Below are 11,088 nucleotides of genomic sequence, written 5' to 3' on the forward strand. Positions count from 1 at the left end.
GGAATCGCGAAGGATTTCCTAGTGTCACTCATTGCTACATTCATGAAATGAGTCCCATCCTGCCTCTGCTCATTAATTCTCAAGGCAGCAGTGAAAAGACATTAGCACATTTAAAAAATGTAAATAATAACCACAGTCAAATGGGTTGGACTTTGATGTATCTCTATCTGCAGATGATACTCCTTATTTTTAACTGTTCTACTTACAGGTTAGTGAGACACGAGAATAAATACATTTTTCAAGCTAACTGCCTGGCAGTGCTGTCTAGGAGACTATTGATGCATCACGGTTTGATCGGGAAAGCTGTATAACAAATGTGCTCAATAATTTTTCTCCATCTGTCAGAAGAGTTTCAGAGCTATGGGTGATATTTTACTTTGTCAGCTTGGAGTGCACGGAAATGTTGAGGCATGTCCACACGTAAGGTTTTGCTCTAGTCCCTGCAGCCGAAAGAATCTTAAAATATTAATAATAAATTCAAAGTTCAGTTTGCTCATTACGGGGAGGATGGTTCAAATCCAGTTTTTAAGTGCTTTCATGCTGACAGAAATGGTGGTGAGAGATTTTCAGTGCCTGAATGCTATAACAGTTCTTTCATAATGCGTTTAAAATTTTTATGATAGTTTTTATGATAGCTTTTAAGAAAATTAAAACTTTCTGATCTAGTAAGTGCTGAAGTTTAGGACATGCTTTTATTAGGCAGCAAGTTACAGTGTGGCAAGCCTCGGTAAGAAGTTATTTGATAGTAAATACAGCAGCTACCCCAAAATACATCCTGGCAAAACAGAGGGGAATTGAATCTCATGGTCCCTATTAGCACTCTAAAATGACTTTACAATCCTGATTTCTGCAAAGAATCACACTTTAACTCAGCTGAGTCATTTTCACTGGAATATACTACTGATGTTTCAGGAAACGGTACCATTGTTGGAAGGCTGAAGCTTGAAAAAAATATCATGAACTGTTTAGATGCAGAATATTATAGCTTTGTAAGAAAGATTCACCAGGAGATATGCACACTCCAGGAGACTATTGGGAAATAGTCTAATGTCCTAGCTTTCAACCCTCATTTCTCCAATTTCTTAAAGACCATACCAAAAGCTTCCCATTTCCAAAACGTCACTGGAAAGAATAATTTCTTTTTCAATAAACAGACTTCACTGGACTGCAGAGACTCAGTGCGTGTCGATACCAATGAAGCTGGAAATGGTTTTGGTTGCATTTATGAAGGACGTTATCTACAGACGTCCCTTGTGCTAAGCTTGGCATGGAGTCAGTGAAAGGCATGTGGTGGACACCATGGCTTCCATCCTGCCCTTCTTGCATTTGACCAACCGCCTTCAGAAAGGCATATCTACTTTGATCCTAATAGGCAGGATCCTGGTACGGGCAGAATCCTGAGAACGTGCAAACGTGCAGCCCCTTCTCCCTGGAAATGGGGAAGAAGGCATAACGAGAAACCTCCCGGAGGTCCTCAAACCCATGGTGGTGGCATGGACAGTGCAGGTGTGTTTGGAGTCAGACGGTGCATGGGAGCAGCTCTGAGTCCCCACGGTCTGCAGGCTCTTGGGGAAGGGGAAGAGAAGGCAGTGCCCTGGACCAGCTGCTGCTCCAAGCAGGCAGTGCTTCATTTCTACCCGGAGGAGCTCAGTGCATCAAATCTTCAGGGAAGGTTTCTCCAGAAGGAGCAAAGCTGCAGCCGTGAGTTGGTGCTGGTGACTTCCACATATCATTCCCTGTTGTCATCAGTGCCAATGTACAAAGTCATGGGAGGGGATGGAGGGGAGGGGAGTTTTTTATCCACCATATGGTTCACTTTCACAGGAATGCTTTTTAATCTAAGGTCTTGGTTTGCTAACTGGATGTCTGGGATGTGGGATAGGTTATCTGCCACCAAAGTCCTGCAGCACCCTCCCTTTCAGGCCACATTTGGCTGCAGGCTGGGGTTACAGGTGCCCAGCTGTCTTGGGGCCCAACATCTCACTTCTCTCAGTGCGATGCCCAGGCTGTGATCTCACTGGGAACCCCAACTTTATCGTGCCTCATCAATGTGCTTCCAGTGTGCCTGATCCGTGCCAGCAGGTCTAGAAAAGTGGCCTTTCAGGAGGAGGTGATGAAGAGGAGAAAGCACATGTGTTTGGAGAGAGGAGAGGGAAAATATATTTATTCTCCCCCTTTTTGTTCCCAGCCCTGGCTGTTTTGGGCCCATCTGTGAAAAGATATTTTGAAATCTCAGCTAAGTTTGGTCAGGATTTCAACCATGGCTTCTCAGTGGCAGGGGAAATTCCTGCCCACTGGCCTTCTGGGGCAGACAGTACATGCTGCAAAGGACCTGTCTTGACCCCAAGGAACTTGACTACAATCCCTCTCCATGAATTCTCCCGTGGGTCTGCTGGACCCTGTTGTCTGGATGCACTGCACACCCTGGGCAGGGATGATGGAGCCCATGATTCCAAAACATATGACCATGCATGGGGCTAGACCTTCCCCTTCCTGTACTTTATCCCACTGAGAGCTCCTGGGATGGGAACAGACCCTTCCCTCATTACCCTTCTCGATGTAACACAGAAAAAAAATTGGAAAAAAGAAATTGGAGAAATTAGGGTTGAAAGCTAGGACATCAGACTCTTTCCACAGTGTGTTCCCAGTAGGACATTCGTGGCGTGGGGTGTTCAAAAGCCAAGTGGAGGTATGACGGCTCTACCCACCCTGGCAAGCCCCTTCCCCCACAACCCCTTGGCTTCCCTCTTTACCTTTGTCCAGGACCGGCCCGAAGATGGCCAGGCTGTCATCGATGGTGGTGCAGTTCCAACGGCGGCCCCGGAACTGGTGCTGGCACTCCTGGATACCCAGCTTCACCCCCTCGGCCACGCTGGGCATGATCTCAATGTAGTTGCGGCAGAAGCGGAGCTGCTTGGGGACGAGGCCGGGGATGGAGCCGCAGAGGATGGGCTGGGACCCCAGGGAGCTGTACTGCTGACCTAGTGCAAGGGACCTGCAAGGGACAGAGGACAGCGTGAGGGTTGAGAAACCAGCTGGCACTACTGCTCCTGCCCCTGTGACCATCCCAGGGGGAATTTGATGAGCCAAGGTGAACCAATAGTTCAGGGAGACAAAGTACTGAAAAAGAGGGATTTCATAAGAAAACAAGAGACTTCCTACTGAATAGCAGTGATGTGATCTTCATACCTGAAGACACCCTGGTCCTTTGTGGGCACAGAGGGAGGGAGTCAGCTCCCTACATGGAAGCACCTAGAGCCATTCAGTGTACTCCCAAGTATCTGAGACATCCCCAAGGGGCTGGCGGATCTGACAAAGGACCTGCAAGGAGCTGTATCCCGGGGGACCAACATCTGGAGGCTGGGGAATACCCCAGGGTGTCTCAGCTGTCAGGAGACACTGATGTGAGAGCTTCTGAGTTGTGGTCAAGGTGGGAAGTGTCCTGTCCAATGCCAAGTTCATCAGCAGAGGGATCGCCATTTACTGGAGAGGGGCTGCTCTGGGGTCAGGCACGTCAATGCCACGCGTCCCAGGCTGTCTTGACACCTGTGCAGATGGTCCCAGCAGGGTCTGAACCACCACGGTTCCACCCTGACGGACATCAGCCTCTAGCTGTAGCTGTGGGTTGGGCAGGTGTGCTGGTACATGGTGAAGGTGCTGGGAGCAGATTTGAGAGGACCTTTTCCTACTGGTCCAAGGACCTGTCATTTGCCCAGCATGAACTATGTGGGTCAAATTGCTTATTTGGCCAGAAATTGTCACTGAAGGGTGAAGACACATATTTGCTCAAAGAAGCTCTGAGATACCTGCTATTACACACAAACAAGGATAGTCCTACAGCTACTGCCTTGCTACGAACCAGACCACCCTGCAGTGTCCCTCCAGAACATGTCAAATCTGTGAATGAGCAGCTGGTTCTGTAACAGAGCGGACGTGATGAACTCAATTGCTTCCAGTACAGAAACCTCACAGTCCAGATACTAGCATAGACAAATATTAAAGAGCTTTGATTTAGTAAGTCCATATTTCTCTTGTACTAGGTAGTCCACAGGACTTGAGATGAGGTCTCACCAGTGCTGAGTAGAGCAGAAGGATCCTCTCTCTCTCTACTTGCTGAAAAGGCTTCTCCTTGTGCAGCCCTAATGGCACGTTGCTGCTTCATGTTCAAATTTTTGTCCACCAGCACCCCCAGGTCTTTCTCTGTACGCTGCTTTGTAGCTGGTCGGCCCCCAGCCTTTACGGGTGCATGGGGTTGTTTCTCCCCAGGATATTTCTCCCCAGGTCCCTTGGTTGAATTGCATGATCTTCCTGTCTGCCCATGGCCCAGCCTTTAGAGGTCCCTTCGAATGGCAGCTCAACCATCTGGGGTATCAAACAGTTCTCCCAGTTTTGTTGTGTTTTTCCCTAACTCACCTGCCCAGACCTGAAGATTGCACGTGAACTAATCAGACATTTTATAGTCATTGGTTAATTCAAGTTGGGAGAGACCTCAGGAGGTTTTTAGTCCAACTTCCTACTAAGAGCAGGGCCAGTTTCCAAGTTAGATTAGGCTTCTCAGGGCTTTGTCCTTCTAGAATTTGAAAACCTCCAAGGACAGAGATGCCACTGCCTTATGGGACCTGTGGTTGACCATCCTTGTTCTGAACTGCTCATCCAGCCTGGATTCCCAGGCTGGATGCTGAGCTGACACCAGTAATTGGTTGAATTAATTGCACACTAATGATTGAAGGATGGGAATCCTGTAGTAGGGAATCCCAGGGGACCTGCCCAGGAGAGACGTCTCTGCTGAAGACACTGAAGGAGAAGACCTGACTCCCACCCTGGCTGGGAAGTGCATGCCTCTAATCTCTGCCCCAGTGCTGTCTTCCACCTTGGCTCCCTGCTCAACCATCTCTCAGACCTGTTTCTCCTGCACCTCTCTGCTCACCTACCCAGCAGTGGGGCAGCTGCCCAAGACTTCAGGACCAGAGCACTGCATGCAATGTTTTGACTCCATCTCCCACACCCTTGGACGGGACACACAGAAGAGGGGCAGCCAGATATGGTTGGGAGGCAACACAGTGCAATGGGCAGCACACTGGGATTGGTTCCCAGAGCTGCTTTGTGCTTCCAGCTCCCACCAAGTGCAATCTGATGGGGGGGAGCTCAACACTGCTGGGAAGACTGGTCAGCTCCAAGCAACAGTTGTGAACAACCTTAACTTCATTCTCCATCCAGCAGGGCCAGCAACGTGGGGAACAGGCAGGAGAATATGCTGTGTTTCTCCGGACACCGACTCTCGCAGACAGACTCCGGTCTCAGGGGGGTGGCATGCTGTGAGATGCTTTCTCCTGCCTGGGTTTGCACAGTGGTAGAAGTGAAGTTCATATTCAGTGTCAGAGTTTACAAGGATGTGCCCGCAGCAGCAGTTTCTCACAGCAGTGGTTGTGGAGGGTTGGCCTGGTGTGCTGGCCGTGAGCTCCACACCATGTCATGCATGCAGGTTAATTGTGCCACAGCTCACCACTGTAAAACCTGTCCCAATTTTTTGTCTGGATGAGCAGTTGGATCCCTCAGGAGCCCACAGAAAGTAGCAGTGTCCCTGAGGGAGTAAGAGCTGGTACTTCCCATGAAGTTCTGGGGAACTCCTGGGAGGATCCACCCTCCCATTCAACCACAGACTTGGTCAAATCCCTTCTTTAAACCCCCAAGCCATCTCATGACAGATTTCCCTGCCTGGACGGCCTGACTGGAGATGTGCAGTCAGTTTTGGTCCATCTGTTTTGAGGTTGGAGTTGCGATCTGCTGCATGAGAGAGGACCCTGGGGAAGGTGGAGGCTGCTCTTGGTTGTATGTGGTCACACACCCATCTGGTGAAGTTGCTTACAGGAATCCATCTGCTTTTGATGACCCATTCCAAGCTTTCCCAACTTTTCCTTTTCTTCCTCTTTTGCAAGGTCTCCATCATTCCTAAGTGTCTGCTCTTAATTTTCCTGTTGATGATTACTGAGAGCACCTTCTCTCCAGTCATCACCTGATTTTCATTTTTGTTCTCATGTCAATGAACTTGTGATTTCCCCACTGCTGATCCTTCTTAGACAGATATAAAAAATCTCACTCCTCTTGGCCCATCACCCCCATCTACCCAGAAGTCCTGGGAAGACACACTGGTCAGGGCACTGTGGCTAAGGTGCTCCTGGGTCCCATGGACTGACGATTTCTCTATACAGCGGCTGAGATGTGAAGATGGAACAAAACCTATTTGAAACCCAGATCTGAGATCCCAGGGGCACATCTTGGCTCTGTGTGGCTCTAACACAGAAGTCACACAAGCTCATGGGGGGGAAGCAAATACATTAGGAGAGGAAGTATCACAGGGTGAATTTGGGGTAGATGAAGGACATGGACAATTTTTAAAGCACAAAACAAAACTCCAAGGCTGCCAACTGCAGGAGCTACAGACCCCACACTTTCCTGTCTTTCTTTCAATGCTAGTGTCCTTCCTTGCTGCCTGAGCCTATGTTTCTCGAGTTCCCATCACGTCAAAGGCAAATAGCTGTTTCGTACCCTGCTCCACTGCCCCCAGCTTTACCCACAGAAGGTGACAGACGTATTTTCCCAGCATCAACTCACACACTCAAGGGCAGGAGCCATAAAAGCCAGACAGCTCTGCTTGACTGGGAGACTCTCTTTCATCGCTGCGTGTACAAGTGTGAGTGGACAGATGTGCACATAAAGGTAGGCTTTTGTGTGTGTGAGTGTGAGTGCAGTGCAAAACACAAGGAGCATGAGTGCCTATGGCAAATGCAGGGGAAATCCCTTTTCTCTTTCTCTGCTTAATCCCTTAAATCTCTCAGGAGTCCTGACACTGTCTGTCAGGCCAGTGGCTCCTTTTGTTCCCATCCGACAGTGCTAGACACAGCAGAGCCATGGATCCAGCAGTCTCGAGTTGACTTTCCGTGGTTCCCATTGGTCTGGGATGAGCTTTTGAAGCCCTGGGAGTAAATGGTCTTGTGCAGATCCTCTTTCCGCACATTGCCGGCGCGAGCATCCTTGCATCCTTGACGAGGTGACTCATGTTTTCGCATTGCCTTGGTGTGGAAGATACTGTGCCTACCCTCTCAACTTCATCCTTCCTACAGAGATGGCCAGCAAACTCATCTTCTTCTATTTGGCCCACTGGTTGGAAAGACACAACGCGTCAAGAGAAATTAGACCTAGTAGTATTTGAAAGGAGCAGGATTTGGCCAGATTAGAACTGCACCAAAACATATGAAAAGGAGTTTTTAGGATGAACACTAAGAAAGGTTTCCTGCCAGTGAGAGCAAAAGCTGCTAGGGCATTTCTTCTTTCCTCTCTGCAGGAGACTAGAAGCTGTATTGCTCAGAGCACTCAGGACTGGACCGTGCAGTGCACCATGGGCTGCCCGTCCGAGCTGGGTTTTACCAGCCAGACACAAACCTTGGTGAGCTGCTCCTCCTGTGGAGCAGGGGGATTGAAGTCACTGGGGGTGATGCCCTGCTTGAGTGCTCTCTGGCAAGAAAGCAGCTTCTTGGAAAGAGGTTTCTCTATCCACTGCTGTGTGTGCAAGGCATGGTGAGGGCTGAGCCAAAGGGTTTGCTCACACGTGTTTCACATTCCGGTTTCATGATGAAAAAAAGGAAAGTGAAATGCCAGGAGGGGACCAGCTTACTGGGAAACAATCTGGCATGGTCACCCCTTTCTCTTTCTTCTGCAATCCCATAAACCTGTTGCCATCTTTAATGAATCCTGGGAGCCCAGCTGGATGGACAGGAACCTGGGTTTTTCCTGTCTCAGCCCTGGAAAAAATTGACATTTGTGTGAGGAGTGTATTCCAACCTCCAACAAGCTCCAAAGTGGGGCAGCATCTGTGCTTGCTGTGACTGCCTGAGGTCAGTGTTGCAGCTTTTTACTTGAAATGCAGGGAGAAAATTTCTGGTATGTGCTGCTAAGGGAGTGTTTTCTAGCTCTGAACTCAGCAGCTGAAAGCGGATGTATCTGAAGAGCAATTTTTCTTTTTTTCCCACTCTATCAAGGACATCACCAGCCCTGTGGCCAGCTGGGCAGGAAGCTCCGGGCTGTAGAGCTGCACGTCTCCAAGGGTGCATCTTGTGTCATGGAGATGGAGACTCCCCACATTGCAACTCTTCCTTGCCTCTCCCGAGGGATCTCCCACATAAATGTAGACATACTATAGGGATCCTGTACACCACTGTGCCTTTTCCCTTGGCAAAATTGTTAGAAAGAGCTTATATTTTCATCCCTGGAGCCCCCAGCACACCTTGAGATCCATGCAGAAATACATGGCTGTGAGCATCGCACAGAGGATGCTGGTGGTGATGACTCCAGTGATGAAGGGAGGTCACAGCAACCGCTGTGCCCACGGGACATGTAGGTTAGTAAGTACCATGTGCTCACAGACTCAGATTTCCTCTGGCTCCCTCCTGCACCGGAGCCAGAGCAGACCTGTGCAAAGAGCCAGCTCCCTTCAGGGCTCTGCGGTGTGAGTGCCAGGGGGCCATGACACCGTCACCTTCTCCCTTTGTCTCAGCATCAATTAAATAACAACTACTTTTCCTCAATGCTTTGAGAGCCACAGCTAGCAACACTCCTTGAGGGCTCCAAGGACCTGGTACAAATGAGGTTCTTTTAAACCATGATATTTCCTCCCACAGCAACTCGGGTCACAGCAGCATAATGTTACAAGGCAAACATCCGTCCTGCTTGTGCCCTCTAATGTCTTCTCAATGCCCCATATCGATCCCTGTAATTCTTATAACACACTAGGAAAACTATGAATCAGCAGGAGAAAACCAGATCACAGTTCAGATCTCGTTTGCCACCCGCTGTCTTGGAGAAAAACTTTCTCTGCCTGGAGGGTTTTTCATTGTACTATTTTTAGACATATTTAACATTTTCCAATTCTAGGCCATGTTCTGCTTAAAATGGACAATTGTACAGGCTGGCATCCCACTGTTTGACAGTGCTGAGTGGCCCAGGGGTGATACATTGAAATGCACGTTGGGAGCCAGGAGTTTTCATGCTGACTCTTTCTCTTTCTCTTTACTTCGCACTGTATGAGCCCTTCCCAGCTCCCACAGATTTTGCCCTTTTCCCCTTCCTAGCAGAGGCATCATCACACACTTCCTTTTCAGGTAAGTAAAGGGCTGTGCAAAATCACTGCAAGCAGAGGTGCATGATGAATATAAACCTTCCAGCTGGAGAGCCAGACCCTGTTCGTTTCGTTATGGTACATTTTGAAGTGTCTAGCTCAGCCTGATGCAATGCTCAAGGTGTTTTTACCAAGTGGCAGGTGTTAATTTTAAGATCGTGAATCTCACCCCAGCTTTGACAGAGGTGTCCTTATATGCAAACAAGTGCCTCCAGCTGCTAACTCTGTTCTGCTGTCTGACCTTCGAGGGGGTATTATATGTGGTATAATATTCATATCTTTTAATTCTTGTAATTTGTTGACTGCAGCCCTTTGTGAACAGGATAAGACACAAATTCTTGGGTTTGTCTGAAGATCAAGAGCAGCAAGAGGGAAATTTTTGCAAGTCAAAGCATGCAATATATATGCACATATGAGCTTGAGAAATGCTAGGTCTTGACTGAATATGGAGATCAGACAAAAAGATGACAGAATTCAAATAAGGAACATTGCAGTTTGCTAGGGAACTGGATAGCTTTAATGAATCCCATGCCTTTGCTCATAAATCACCCACTATTTAATCTCTATTGAACGTGTCTTGAGTTTTGAGTTTTTCTGTAGAGTGGGCACTTGTGTCCGTGCTATGAGATATTGCCATTACTACAGACTCTTCACCAAACTTTGCAATCATTGGTGGGCTCTACAAAACTACTTTTTTTTAAAAAGAAGAGGTTCAACTGCCTAAGCATTAGAGGTTGGTCACCCAGACAAGGGCGAGTCCCATGGGCATGAGTGTGGATGTACGATTTTGCTGTGTTACTGCCCTGGAAAGTCTCTATAGACTTTACACACCAGTGTGATGTGACCTATTGAACAAGAGAACTTTTTTTCCAGTTCGTGTGTTCAAAAATTACCTCATTAAATAGCATGTATGAATTGCATGACCTGCACAAAATTCAGCATCCCAGAAGGCCAGATTCTGTCCAATTAAGATTCTCGCTTAATTAAGTCACACCTAAGGGCTACAAAGCTTTCTAAAACCTTCACAAAGGCAAAAGTTCACCTAGGAATCACTCCCAAACTTGTGGCTGCTTAGAAGTAGGCTAAGCATCCCTTTGAGAGCTCTCCCAAAGAGACGTCTCAGGGTATTTATATCCCTCTAGGTCCTGGGTAATTTTTATTTATTGTCCACGCAACCCAGTAGTGCCTCCTCTACGATTTGTCTCCTACCAACAGCTGCAAAGCCCTCTTCCAGCAACCTCTTCTAGGAGGGCTTAATCCTTCCTCCAAGCACCGCAGGACAGAGACGTTCCCAGTGGTGGGGCAGTGCCCCATGGGAAGATCTGTTCAATATCTTTATCAATGATCTTACGATTTGTCTCCTACCAACAGCTGCAAAGCCCTCTTCCAGCAACCTCTTCTAGGAGGGCTTAATCCTTCCTCCAAGCACCGCAGGACAGAGACGTTCCCAGTGGTGGGGCAGTGCCCCATGGGAAGATCTGTTCAATATCTTTATCAATGATCTGGAGGAGGGGATCGAGTGCACCCTCAGTCAGTTTGCAGGTGACACCAAGTTGGGCGGGAGGGTTGATCTGCTCGAGGGTAGGAAGGCTCTGCAGAGGGACCTGGACAGGCTGGATCGATGGGCCAAGGCCAACTGTATGAGGTTCAACAAGGCCAAGTGCCTGTATCAGAACTAGTGTGGCCAGCAGGAGTAGGGAAGTGATCGTGCCCCTGTACTCGGCACGGCTGAGGCTGCACCTCAAATACTGTGTTCAGTTTTGGGCCCCTCACTACAAGAAGGACGTCGAGGTGCTGGAGCATATCCAGAGAAGGGCAACGAAGCTGATGAAGGGTCTAGAGCACAAGTCCTATGAGGAGCGGCTGAGGGAACTGGGGTTGTTTAGCCTGGAGAAAAGGACGCTGAGCACCTCATT

General features: G+C 48.5%; 1 protein-coding gene across 1 annotated transcript in view; it reads right to left on the bottom strand.

Annotated features, from left to right (window-relative positions):
* The window catches only part of WNT3 (wingless-type MMTV integration site family, member 3), a 54,935-nt gene that overhangs the window by 12,902 nt on the left and 30,945 nt on the right, over nucleotides 1–11,088 (bottom strand). Inside the window, exon 2 of the mRNA XM_009328393.1 lies at nucleotides 2,754–2,995. Within this exon, the coding sequence (XP_009326668.1) occupies nucleotides 2,754–2,995 (242 nt within the window). The remainder of the gene's footprint in view (nucleotides 1–2,753; nucleotides 2,996–11,088) is intronic.

Source organism: Pygoscelis adeliae, unplaced genomic scaffold (assembly GCF_000699105.1).
Source record: "Pygoscelis adeliae isolate BGI_AS28 unplaced genomic scaffold, ASM69910v1 Scaffold97, whole genome shotgun sequence".
Classification (NCBI taxonomy): domain Eukaryota; kingdom Metazoa; phylum Chordata; class Aves; order Sphenisciformes; family Spheniscidae; genus Pygoscelis; species Pygoscelis adeliae.